General features: G+C 51.4%; 1 protein-coding gene across 5 annotated transcripts in view; it reads right to left on the reverse strand.

Annotated features, from left to right (window-relative positions):
* Positions 1-14,081, reverse strand: part of Mical3 (microtubule associated monooxygenase, calponin and LIM domain containing 3) — a 197,566-nt gene that overhangs the window by 72,728 nt on the left and 110,757 nt on the right. For all 5 annotated transcript variants that reach the window (XM_026788025.1, XM_005365151.3, XM_026788024.1 and 2 more), the window contains exon 17: positions 3,388-3,574. In XM_026788025.1, the coding sequence (XP_026643826.1) occupies positions 3,388-3,574 (187 nt within the window). The remainder of the gene's footprint in view (positions 1-3,387; positions 3,575-14,081) is intronic.

The raw sequence follows: 14,081 nt of genomic DNA on the forward strand, positions 1-14,081 counted from the left end.
TGGGTCCTCTGGAAGAGTAGCTAGTGCTCTTAACCACTGAGCCGTCTCTCCAGCACCATCTCTAAGACTATTCAGAAGGAAGACATTACATTTAGCAACTTGGGTTTCATCATGAAGCTTGTCTACTTATTTTTTAAATTTAAAACCTTTTTACCTTTATATGTGTGTGTGTGTGTGTGTGTCTGTATAGGTAGGCACTGAAGGGCATGTGTGGAGATCAGTGCCCAACTTTCAGAACTGGTTCTCTGCTCCCACCATGTGGGTTTCAGGTCTCCAGCGGGTCACAGGTACCGTGCTGAGCCATCTCACTGGCCTGAGGCTCAGGACAGCACAAGGTCACTAGTGACCTCTTACTGTTTCATTGTACCTTTTCTTCTAAGTTAGACACTCAGATCGCAAACTCTGCTGCCAGCTCACGGGCACTGGGTCCTGCTCCATGTGGTAACTAAATACAAGGGTTGACAGTAACTTCCAAGAACATTCCAGTCACCTGTTTTCTAGGAAGGTAGTACATGACGCAAAAACACAACCAAAGAGAGCTCTTAGTGAAAGCCAGTCTCTCGGCAGCCATTCGGACATTTGGCTTCTTAGGGCTCACTTCCTCCCGTGGAAAGAAACAGACCTTCTGCCTTGTAAGGTGAAATAGTTCACCACCACAGGCACGATGTGTGCTCCATTAATCATCAATGCTTCTCTTTTGGAGGTATGGACTCATGTAGCCCGCCCTGACCCTGAACCCCTGATCTTCCTGTCTCGGCCTCTCAAGTGGATTACAGGTACATGCGACTCTTCCTGGCTTCAATGTAGTTTCTCATTTTCTTTTTCAAACTCAACTCAATTACTTTTGCTGTTCAAATGAATTAAAACACACACACACACACACACACACACACACACACACACACACACACACACACACAAATTTTTACCTAACATTTATTATGCTACAGACATGATCCCAATGGCTTTACATCTATCCCTTCATTTGGTGCTCACACCACCCAATGAGGTATGCATTGCTGCTACCCTCCCATAGGACAGGCAAAGTTAGGTCAAGCCGCCGGCCACATGTCAGAGCACCTCAGGCAGGAACTGGTTCCAGAGCCTGCACTGTCTGCCATTGCACTATGGCTCCTGTTTCAGGAGAGCCCGCCAGGCTAACGTTGTGAATTAGTCACAAGTTAGAGAGGACTCAATGAAGTGATGGACTGGGGAATGTCTAGATTAAGCAATCGTGGTAATCAAAATTAGTGATGGACAGGGAGACGCAGGTGTCTGTCAGGCAGGCCCAAAATGAACTGTCATTGACTCTTTGTTTGTGAGTGTCATTTAATGACTTGGGTGCCATGGACCCTGGGTCTCCAGTCAAGGCAGACGGGCATTTTAACTGGATGCAGCAGAAGACACGTGACACAGCCCGAGACAGCAGCTAACACCGTGGGCACAACTGCAGCTGGTGGTGCTACTGGCATTCAGTGGCCACGTCATGGCCAGGTCTGGGGAGACCCCTGAGGGGAGGACATGTGGGGACAGGAAGGTCAAGAGGCCCATGACACCCTGACTAGGAAAGAATATTCCAGGCAGGGGACAGTCTAAGCAAGCTCCTGTGGCATCAACGATATACCTAGGGAATGAAAACGAGACCTGTGGCTTTGCCGCGTGTGAACTGGGGGTATCATTCCCACCGAATAGACCAGCCCATGTGTTAAATAAAGGCTGGGTCTTCAGCTACTGGGAGAAGTTAGATCGCTGGGGGTGTGCCTGGAAAGGGACTGTGGACTCTGGTCCCTTCTCTCTGGCTTCCTGGTAGTGAGCATGCCTGTTCTGCGGTACACCCCTGTCACCTGCTACCATGTCACAGCCAGAGAGCAGCAGACCAGGGGGTCACAGACTACAGCCTCCTACATAAGCTGATCTCAGGCATTTCGTCACATCGACGGAAGCTGAAGAACACAAACTGCTAAGCTCCTAGAGGCACACTTACACCTCATCTACACCCTCCAGAGAATCAGGGATTTTCTTTCCAGGCACATCCAGGCCAACTAAAATAACCTAAGTATCAAGGACAGCTCTAAGAGGTGGGGGCCCTTCCTGCCAACACCTCTCCTTGGAGTCAAAGGTCTGTCCCGAGAGAAAGGACGGAGAAGAAGACTCGGTACGAGGAGATTAGCTTCCTCACCTAATTGACTCTTCACAGAGCAGTGTCTTTGTTAGTGCAGGAAGGTGCGCTGAGTTCGCCACTTAGCTCCTGCCTTTGCTCTGTGACAGAGCTGTGGCTGAGTTTCGCTATTAGGAGGGTCTGTATGATGGGGATGACTCAGTATGGGTTCTCTCTCATACAGTCTCTGGGCTCTTCTCTCATACAGTCTCTGGTCTCTTTACAGTCAATATACAATCTACTGAGACACGGGTTTAGTGTCATTCCTGTAAGGATGGAGTTTCCTCTTCTATTCACCTAGGTTTATTACCCTTAAACAAAACTATGACCCACGAGTCCCTCAGCATCCTGTAGGGATGGCTGCAGGGGTCATAAATGCCTTTGGCACCTATTCCCATTTCCTTAAGAATCTTCAGATGCCGAGCTGCCTGCTATTTGTTGGCACACTTCTCTGCCTTACAGTTAAGGTCTTTCCAGTTAACCAGCAGACCTGGGCCCCAGGCCAGGAGACGCTGATGCCAGAGGGAGGTGACAAAGCTTGGGCATTTTCATCTCCGTACAACAGGGATCTATTTTGGTTGCTGTCGTCAATCTTAGGCAAGAAACATGAATTCTAGGAACCCTTCAGGCCCCGTTTCTCCTCCACAGTCTCTCTCGTGTGAGGTAAGGAGGTGAGCGTGTGAAATGAGGGGATGACATGTATGCGCCGCTCTCATCAGCATCTCCTTGGCTGAGCTCTAACAGTCTGGTGACTGCAAAAATATCTTTAAAGAGTCTCAGGCCGGGCAGTGGTGGCGCACGCCTTTAATCCCAGCACTCGGGAGGCAGAGGCAGGCGGATCTCTGTGAGTTCTAGGCCAGCCTGGTCTACAGAGCTAGTTCCAGGACAGGCTCCAAAGCCACAGAGAAACCCTGTCTCGAAAAACCAAAATAAATAAATAAATAAATAAAAAGAGTCTCAGAATTAGTTTGCTGGGCCGTGGTGGCACACGCCTTTGATCCCAGTGCTCAGGAGGCAGAGGCAGGAGGATCTCTGAGTTGGAGGCCAGCCTGGTCTGCAGAACAAGCTCCAGGACAGCCAGGGCTACACAGAGAAACCTGGTCTTGTAAACCCCCACCCCCAGTCTGAGAATTAGAAATAAAAAGGAAAGAGATGGCTGAGAACCGTGAATACAGAGAAAATAACGAGGACTGCAGCGAGGGCGTCACACGGCGTGCAGGAAGACTCACCGTCCTCAATGTCATAGGCGTAGGCAGAGAGGCGCAGTGTGGTGGCACAGTACTCGCATTTGAAGCAGCTGCGGTGGAAGAACTTGCCCTCGGCGCTCAGCCTCTCCATCACGTAGACCCGCTTCTGGCAGAAATAGCATGTGTCGCTGCCCCCCAGGTTCTGTGGGAACTCCTTCTTTATGGAGCCCTGTGGGGTGGACAGAGGAAGAAGACATCAGCATTTGCGGCCCTTCCCGGGGCCACACGAGCCCTCTGTGGGTGATGACGACTCGGGCTGCACGGACACAGACCGTGGACAGGAAATGATGACAAGAGCTCTATTGCGGCTTTCTCAGAGAGCAGCTTCCGTAGCGGCTTACTCCATAAGCCGGGGTCTAAACCCATGGTGATCAACAACCAAGAGATGCTTGTGATGGAGTCCAAGGTTTTAGAATTTCTTAACAATCAAACCCACTATTCTGCTTGGGGGATAGAATAATTATACATATACTCAGTGTTCATGAGTGTGCACACGTGTGTGCATCCCCTGAATAGCGGAGGGACCATCTTTAAAGAAAAAAGTGCTTTTCCACAGAACATTCCAAATATTTACCTCAGTTCTAGAAATTCAGTCATCAAAATCAAGATCACCGCAAGAAAGCTACCCCGAGTCATCCACGTGGCTACAGAAATCAGCACGGCCTCAGAGCAGGCGAGGGCTGCTCACCACTGTGCCGTGGCTAGAATCAGTGGCTCTGGAATATCTCTTACCAGTTCCTTCTTGTCTAGAAGGCTTTTGGGTTGCTCTTTCCTTTGAAGCTGATTGGCTATCTGCTCAGCCAATGAGCTCACTCCGCCCGTGTACATCTTTATGTACTTCTATTGGTTGAAGATTACAGAATGACCAAACGAAGGGAAATGAGAAGGAAAAAAAAATTAAATTAAGGAGCCAGGAACAACATTTTCTTGAGAGGTGTAAAAGGGATACACAGTGCAACAGCAAACCATGCCAACACAGTGCCCACAAGCAGAAACTGGGCAGTGAGCAAAACACTGTGCCAGTGTCCACACGGTGGTCAGCACACGCATGAGCAGCAATGGAGACAAGGTTCCAGGGGAAGAACTCGGTCCTTCACGTTTTCCCGAGAGTCCAGTTCTGGGGGACACGGAGGTAGAAGGCAAAACGGAAGCAAACACAGCAGAGGAAGAGAGGCCTGCACCCGAACTCAGAGTTTGAGGGGTCAACTCCAGACAGGTCAAGAGTGTCTACAGTGTCAAGAGCCAGGAGGGGGCCCAAAGGGCTCTAGGAGTAAGGTGACCACCTCAGGCTGACAAGGAAACCAGGCAGATTCCTGCAGAGGTTGATGTCCCACAGGGAAACAGGTGTAAAGAGTTCTGGCATTGCTAGTGACCCCACAGTGTCTGCTCCGTACAGCTGAGCGCCATGACCTCCCCTGGCCACTCCCCCACGGGAACGGGAGGTGGGGGGTGAGAGCAGAAAGACAGTGCTTGCTCATTCTCCCCCATGTGGAGGCTGGAGCTCTCCCAGACCTGGTGGACACCAAGTCACATGCTACACCCTGAGGGAAGCTGCTCCTCTTACCCTGGAAGAATTGCTCTTAAAGGTGAACAATGCCAAAAGAAGATAAAATCCACAACAGAGTATGGTGACACACATCTGTAATTCCAGCACTTGGGAAGCTAAGGCGGGAGGATTGCTGTGAGTTCAAGGCTAGCCTGGACTACACAGTGAGACAGTCTACCCTTCTCGCCAAACACACACACAAATTAAACTAATGCAGTCCCCTTTGACAATGCTGAAAAAACAAACAGGAAAAATGTCCATATCTGTATAGTGAGCCGCCCTGCTCACAGAGGCCACTGTGGCCCAGCCTGGATTCTGTCCCGGGACTACAGTCAGTCTTGTGGGCAGTCTTTGGGAGCTAGGACTCTGGATGGAGACCGGGGATGCTACACCTCTCACAGCCGGATGCTCCCAGCCACGTGGGGGAGGTTGTCACCAATTCTAATCCAGATGCAGCTATCCCAGAGACGGCATCAACCCTCCCCCTCCCCCATAAATGACTTCAAGGGATAAACCTGTAAAGCCACATGTAAAAGGGCTGCTGGCCCAAGCAGCAGCACAGCCAGGTTCTCTGAGGCCAACTCTAAGTCTGGGAACAGACACACTTGAGAAAACACTTCTCACTAGGCTAAGCCAGAGACTGGCTGGAACTGAGCAATCAACTTCATTTTCCAACTCTGCTAAAGAGACTGCCTATGACTGGCTTCGCCCGCCAATTCCACAGTCTCTGAGACTAGGGACCTGGAGAAGCACAGGCCCGAGAGAGGCAGACACCAGGAAGAGGACAGTAAAAATGAGGGAGGAAAGCTGCCCTCAAAGGACCGGGAAGTCACACCATCTTCATCCTGCAGAGCAGGTGGCAAAGGGCCAGGACGCTGCAGTCCTAGCCCCGCTGTGGGCACCCAGGACCTCTATCACCGCAGCAGCCACAGCCGGGGCTGCAGAAGCAGAGGCACTGATCACATTTGTGGGGACTCTGACAAGCATCCCCCAGAGAGCTGAAGACTCAGGTTCTGTTTGTTTCCAGCATGGGAAGAGGCGATTTTCTTCTCCCCACTCTCAGAAGGGATTCGAGGCGTAGCAACTGCTGGGCTTGCTCCTACATACCACACACATGCATGTGCTTCTGCACACATGTACCGGCCAAGAACACAAGGCACAGGCCAAGGCAACAGACCCTCTGATCCCTAACAAATGCCTTGGAACTGGATCAAAGTTACTGGGGGGGAAAGCAAAGTTCATTCCACACACAAGGAAGCACCAAGAACGCTGTGTGCTCACTATCTTACTTAGAAAGGTTAGTGACAGAATGGTTCAAATTCTGCAGCATGTGATTATAAAAACGTAGTCTTCAGCCAAAGGTTGAAAAATGCTATCAATACTGGACACAGTGGGTTCACTCGGACAGGCTGTGATGTGTGACACACTCAAAGAAAGCTGCAGCCTCTTTAACACAGGCATCTGTGGCAACACACGCACGCACGTGCACGCACGCGTACATACACACACGCACGCCAGGCAAAGGTGGAGGCCTCCTAGCCTCCCTCAGGTGGGTGACACCTGTGAAAGTGGGGTGAGCAGAGGCTGCAGGAGAACATGGTTTGCTAAGTCCAGGCCATGCTACCTGTCGGAGGGAGTCAGAGGAGGGAGAGGCAGGGCGGGTGGAGGAGCGGAGACTAAGGGAGAGCTCCCACTGGTCAACAAAAAATCGACGTGAAGGCTCAGGCTCTGGCTATAAAATACAAGGTGGAGAAAGAGAGCACAGTCAACGTTAAAAGTCATACCTCAAACACAGGAACCTCGAGCCAGACGGCTTTGCTCTTTGGCTGCAGAAGGTACGTGGTGAATAAGGCAGGCCTTCCAATTCCCAGAAGAAAGTGAGCTTCATCTATTGCTCCCATCTGCTCCCCGCTTGCTCCTCCCCCATGCTTACAGCTCGGAGCCTGCCTCTGAGCTCTGAGCACCTACGAAAGCCTCAGGCACCACGGCTTGGTGCTCCTACTGGGTTCACCCTCTGTGACATGTGACATCAGTGTCTCCCAGAGCCCTTGCTGACCTGTGCAGGATAGCTCCTTGGTAAAGACATCTCACCTCTATTCTAGTTTACCTGACAGTGTAAAGAGCAGGACTGGGAACCTCACAATCCCTGGCTAGGGATGCCCTTGTCCTGTGGACAGTGCCCAAGGCTTTCTCCATGCCTCCCTACGGCCAGAACTCAGGTACGCTCCTTCTGTGATCAGTGTGCAGGGCATTTCTGCTTGCTAAGGAGTTAGTAACCGCAAGTGGTGATCCAGGGACCAGATCTAAATGCCCCTCGTCTTAGACTGGCTTCAGTTGGTGCAGTAGTAGTGCCCAGGGTCTTCCTCAACGTTGAGCCCATGTCGCTAGCAGAGAAAAGGTGACTGCTCGCTTTGACATGCTCTGTCACTCCTACCACACCCAGGACAGAAATCCTTACAACATAGGAAGGACAGAGGTACTGCCCAGGCTCCAAGGAGATCCACTGTACCCCAGTTTGGTGGACATTTCAGTGCCATGGCAGTGACATCAAGTGGCAGGAATCTGGGAATTCCCTACCCCCAGCTTCCTGGCCCTGAGTATAGAGCAACAATTCTGGGGATGAGCAACCTTCATCGAAAGGGAAGAGATAACCGACCACCCTGCTGGAATGTGGGACAGTCAGAGTGGGGAACTGAGAGAAGGGAGCCGTGGAGAGAGAGCAAGGCAGTGCACGAGCAGGGCTACAGAGTGGGGAGAAGCTCTGGGAAAGGAGCAAGCAGTACCCCCAGGGTCTAGCCTGAGCCCCACACTGAGGAACCGATAGATACCAGCTCCCGGCATGACAGACTGCCACTGGACACCACGGTCCTGGACCTCACACGGTCTCCTGCCAAACTTCCTTTACCCAGCATACTTCCTGCTTCCTTTCCAGATGCTGTTTACTGAAAACCATCAGCATCTCACTAAGTATGCACTCATTCTCCAGAAGCAGGGCACTGCCCTGTTCCCTTTCTTAGCATGGCCAGGACTATAGTCGGGTCTGGGAAGAAGAGGTTATAAATGCCACGTCCGCAGCAGCTCCCCTGCCGAGCAGCAGTGAAGCAGGGCCAGTGGCGGGAGGGCAGGGAGGTTGGCCATCTCCACCTCAATCCCTTCTCTCCTAACCCCATCCTGCTGGGAGTTTGGTCCAAGGGCAGAGAAGATGGTGCTAACATCTGTTTGCTAATGAACCCAAGCTGGGACCTGAGTTGCCACTTGAGCCTCAATGCAGTTTTCAGAAAACAAGCAGGCCGGGAGAGGGCGCCTCTGAAATCACCAACAAGGCAGCCCACCAGCTCGCTGGAGATCTTTAAGGATAGGATCCATGAAAAATCTTCATGAAATAAGTAGGTTGGCTAGGGCTTCATCATCACGTTCATTGAAAAAAATGGCACAATGGCCCATTTCTATCTCAAGAGCTAAGACCATGAAATCCACTGTCTGTCTGCCCCCAACGCTTCCCCTCTCCTGGTTCTCCCCAGTTGTCAAAGCCTTGTGGCCACTCGCACCTGTTTTGGGGTAGAGTGATAAGGTCGTGGGATGGGACAGGAGAACGAAACTGGAAAGTCACCAAGGCCCATTGTAACAATGAAAGCACCAGGATTAGTAACCGGTCTGAATGTTTTGCAGATGGACACTCTGCAGTTAATGCTATTGAATGGGTCAACGCTGTTAGCAAAACGTCCTGGCTGTTGGCCGGGTGACAAGTGTGCAAAAAGCCGGGAGAAGGGACTGTTCTCCATGCTCCCTTCCCTCTGCACCACCACCCAGCGTGCCCAACTGCTGGCTCTCAGCATCCCATGCCACAGGCTCATGCTTTTACCCTCTCATGGTGGGGGTTCTGCTTGCCACGGCTGTCAGCATGAAGATCCCTGCATATCTGTTGGCAACAAAGTAGAAACTTAAGCTCCACCCCAACTCTACTTGGACCTACCAGGTAACAGTCAGAGATTTAGGCAAGAATTCAGAGTTAATTCATATATCTCCCCATCCCCAGATGTCCCCAACCAATTATCCACAATCCCGCCTGTATCAAATTCCATGATCTGGGACAATTTTCTGTACGGCCTTCCACCTGCCTCTACACAGACAAAGAGCTACGGTTAGCACAAAAGTGGAACAAACGTGTCTTTCACTAGTGGCGTAAGGTTGGAGGCATGCAGTGGAAGGCTTAGCTAAGGAGGCAGGCTGGCGAGGAAGCTCTCCCCGGCAAGACCTCAGAAAGGAAGGTGGGGATGGAAACAGAGCTTGGAGGAAACTCCAGGGTGGGGAGCAGGCCCTAAACAGGAACCTGGGAGCAAGGCACAATTCACTGCAGGGAGAAGGGCAGGGAGACTGGAAGACTCCCGGTTAATGCACCAGTGTGAGGTCATGGAAAGTCCTAGAACAGGCACAGGGCTGCCTCAGTGAAGAACTAAGAGGGCAATTGTGGGGACAGAAAGGCCACGATGTCCACTAAGGATAACTTGCGATGTTCATCCTCGGAAATGGAAGTCAATGTCTCAGGTGGTGGCCTCATCTGGTGCCCCTGACATGTTACCACAGGCAGCGTGAGCCTAGAGCCTGCCTCCGGACTTCTCATGGCTCCCGTTCCGTTCTGGCTACTGCTCACCTGTAGTCTCGCACAACTCCTTGGCCTGTTCGCCCCATTCCTTGGGCTGTAAGTGGAGGTGATGGTGCACCTGCCCCACAGTTACTGTGAGAACGGGCTGAAATACTGTGTGGGGCAGAACCAAAGCTCAAACCGTGAGCTTTTACTTAAGAGGAAGACACTGGGCAGTCACGACAGCCAGCGTGTCTTGGTTTTTAGGCCCTGGGGCATGAGGAAGGCTTGTAAACCCAGATGCATCATTGGTGGCCACCTTTTAGGTCGGTTACCTTCATTATGAAAATATCCTTCCACAAACCCTGCCCTCGGAAGTGGCTTTTTATTTTCTAGGGTTTCAGCTCAAAGGTCAGCAAGTCATTCTGTATGAGCACTATATAGGTGTGTCCACCATAAACGCATGTCTGCGTGGTGCAACAGCCACATGTGCCTGGCGGCTCTCAATGCAGCTCTTCAGTGACCGGCCCAGAGTGTGAAAGGGTGGCTGGGTTGGTTAGGAGAGGCTGTATGAGCCAGAGAACAGCTGTCAGCATCACAAGGCACCACATCCATGCAGGGAGGCACGAAGCTTTCTTGTGCACATCTTAACCATAGTGCATAAGACAGCAAAAGAAACATGGATACTTTAAGAGAGCTCCTATAAAACTGTGTACCTCAGGGGCATACGGGCCTTCTTCGATCTGAGATCTATGCTTTGATTTCCAGCTGACCTCCCACGATAGGGACTGGCCCAGAACATGCAGGATTTGAATGCACAGGGCCCTATCCTGAGGTCCCAACAGGAATTGCTCACTTGAAACAGTGAAGGCTGCTTTTGCTACGAGTGATCTAAAAACTTACGCTTGGAAAGCGGGGTTACTGAGGTGGTCCCCTCCATGCATCGTGTAAGCAGGACAGACAGGACACAGAGCATGCAGAGGATCACCTGCTGAACACGGCGCGCCCGGCAGGAAGGTGGAGTAGGGGGAGGAGAGAGGGTGATCACTTTTTTGGGGCAGGTCCGAGCACGTTCCTTTTCCTGTCGCTTTCACACCAACAGACACAAACAGAAAGAACACTGTTGAAGCAGGGGCCTCGTGGAAATTGCTCCTGAGAGAGCCAGGGAGGATTTGTATATTTGCAAAGCATCCCAAGGGGCCCCTTCCTTGGCCATCCGCCCTCCACAACACCTCACTCTGCTCGGGGTGGCTCATCACAATCTTTTGTCTTTCATGGTGGACTGGTACCTTACACTAAACAGGGGTGAGAACTCTGGTGCAATGCTCTCTAATGCCAAGGGCCAACGGCTTTATCAGAGAAGTTGGGGACACAGAAATGGCTCTGATCATAAGAAGAAAGAAAAGGTAGCCAGGCCCACCTGGGATAGCACACGACTTCTGCACACCAGGTCACACCACAGCAAAGCATGTCTCCCCCAAGCCATCTGTGACCACATCACATCAATGCCTTGATTTCTAAAGCCTTACTCACACGCAAGAGTTTAAAAACTACAAAGAAATGCCCGAAAACAGGTTCTACAGAATAAGTCCTAACTGAATGCCCATCCCTTGTCCTGCCTGTACCACACATGCCCTTCTCTGTGGACTGGTCCACGGTTCAGTATTTGAGAAACAGCCATATGTTACCCTGGGCCTCTCTGGTACCTTCCAGAAGATTCTCAGCTTCCTTTACCCAGACTGCTAATACAAGGGAGAGGGTGGGGGTGGGGAGAACTGTGGCTGCTGTGAGGTCAGAAAAACATCTCCACTGTGTGTTCCCACCTTGTATGACAATCTGCTTCCAAACCTAGCTCATGTGCAGCTCGTCTGCAGGATGCACTTTTGAGATCCAAAGGAAAAGGGAGGGCAAAGGACAGGCTACAGTGTTTACACTGGAAAGAACAGCACAAAAATCGCTGGCAAGCAGGGCTGTTACCCATTTTCCTCCTTCCACACGATGACCTAAGTCGGAACAGGTCCTCATGCCAACTCTGCCATGGCCGCCACGCCTGCCGCCTCAGTAGGAACCACTCGAAGAGACACACACAGTGAGTCACTGTGTGGTGCTGTCTGTAGGAGGCCAGTGGCCAGCCAGCAGCAGCCCAGGCACCCGGGCTCTGGGTTCCCAGGCTTGGGAGCATCTGAACGCATCTCTAGCTCTCGGGAGAGACATCGAGAGGGCCAAACCCACGAGTTGAAGCTGAAATACGATGAATGTGAGTGTCTGACATTCCCCTGGAGCACATGTGAGGTACAGGGTGCCAGTGCCTCCGATATAGACACTGAAGTCTGTAATTCCCCACTCAAAGGAGCCTAGAGCACCTAATGATCCAAGTGATTCCCTTGTTCAAAGTCGCCAAGGCTCACACCATCTTTCATGACACCCGCTAGAGCCTACCAGTATCTTACTTCACTGGTGGCGGCAGTAAAGGAACCAGATGACAAACTGAACAGGCAGGAACAAAAACACAGTCTCTGCACGGGTCTTGGCATAATGTGAGCGACCGGGTTTCCTGAGCAGCCCGCGTGACCTTTCAAGCTGCCAGACTGATCTTCATCAGGACAGAGGCCACGACCTAGCAGGCTCTCTGAGTCACACGCACTGCCCCCTCCTTTCTAGAAGCCCCACAAAGCTGCACCAGCACAGGCTGCACCCATGTCCCTGCTTGTAGGTGACACCCAACCTTCCTGCTGCTCTGTTTAATCTTGGGTCTTTTCTGGGAAGAGTAAGTCTTGACACTTACAAACTTTTAGGTTAGAGTTCACTGATTCCCTTCCATCAAGACTTGAAGAAAAGATTAAAAAAAAAATCGAACAAATTTGTGATGATGTTTTTAGAAGGCTTCTCTCTATGAAGCAGTTCCTACTGAGGCGGGAAGTTTGGGTCTGGGCGCTGCTCCAGCATTCTCTCTCTCTTCCTTCCTGGGTCCTGACTCCCATGTGTGGTATTATTACAAGGTTAGACAGGAATATTTTCTTCAAAATGCAATTTCAGCAACACCCAGCTCGCCATTCCCCAGCACTTCCAGGCACCAGAGCTGGTAAGGCCGGCTGTGAGAGAAGCTAAAAGAACCCAGGATCAGCTCGCTCTATCCAAGTGAAGGAACCCTGACTACGAGGATGGTCATCTGGTACCCTGCCCCCAGTGATAAAATGCTCGACCACAACACCAGGAAGAAAAGTGCAGACACTTCCCACCCACTGGTAAGTCTCTCCTGCCCGAGGCGTGGGTCCCTCCTGTTCCCGACTGTCACAATACGCAGCTTTCCAGGAGCCCTGCAAAGGTTTTGGTGGAAATCCCCAGAAGAGGTTTTTCGTTTATTGTTTTGGGTGGGACTAAGTAAGGATGGAGCCCAGGACGTCATGAAGCTGGGCAAATGTTCTCCCACTGAGCTATACAAAAGATGTGGACAAAATTCCAAGGAGAAAAAAAGAACCCAAACCAAAAAACCCAACCCATAAACATTTTTGCATAGGTCTGAAAGAAACAAGTCCACAGCTGATGACTACTTTCATAGGTGTATTTCCTGCCTCACACAACGGCACAAACCCCAGCTCTCGGGCATGACAAAGGCAGCACGGAAGCAGGCTACCAAGGGGCCAGTTTGGAAGCAACATTACAACAGCAAAGCCCCAAAGGGCCATACCTTGACCACTTCCCAAATCACTCCAGCTACCTTCAATACGGAGTCAACAGCCTTCCTAAGAGGCTCCTAAACCCAAGAGAGCAAATGCAATCATGGAATGAGACCATCACTGCCTGTCAAACATTTTCCAAAGACTACTGGCAGGGGCAGAGCTTCCTGCCTTGGTGAGCTAGGTTTTCAGGCAGGCCAGGAGCAGAGATGGGGTGGAATTCTAGACCCTAGCAATTCTTTTACCTGTTTCCACTGGGGGATGGGAGCAGGGCGACCCTGCCCAGGCAGGCAGCAGGACGGCCGTCTGACCCCACGTTCTTGTGTCGGCTATGACACACACAGGCCACATGTGAGTGGGGGCAGGACATGGAGACAAAACAAAATAAAATACATTAAGGTAGAAGAAGACATTAAAAAGGTACCTGTGGAGGACAGACATCCATCCATCCACCAACTGTGAGGGGGCGGGCAGGCTAAGTGAACTCTTAGAAAGTTACATTAATAAAGGAACAATAGTAGCCTCCCCCAAAGCAAATGCAAGTGCAAACACACTGGTGGAGGGATAAAAGAGGGGATGAAGAGAGGGAAACAAGCCGTGGTTCTTGCTACTCTTATCCCAAACTGAATTCTCTGGGGATCTAGACTACTATGTGATTTGGAACACTCCCTCTCAGATGAGGAAAGCAAGCTTCTTGCAGAGGCGACCTTCCACTGGGGGGCGCTGTGGCCTCCTGACACGGGGCTGGCAGAGCACAGCAGCCTCCATCGGTCCAGGGAACGCTACCATGCCCATTGACACAACAGGCAAAGACAGGGGTGGGGTGTCGACACTAACCCAGGGCAGGTATGAGAAGCAAACGCACTGCTGC

The sequence above is a fragment of the Microtus ochrogaster genome, unplaced genomic scaffold (genome assembly GCF_000317375.1).
Source record: "Microtus ochrogaster isolate Prairie Vole_2 unplaced genomic scaffold, MicOch1.0 UNK1, whole genome shotgun sequence".
In the NCBI taxonomy this organism is placed as follows: domain Eukaryota; kingdom Metazoa; phylum Chordata; class Mammalia; order Rodentia; family Cricetidae; genus Microtus; species Microtus ochrogaster.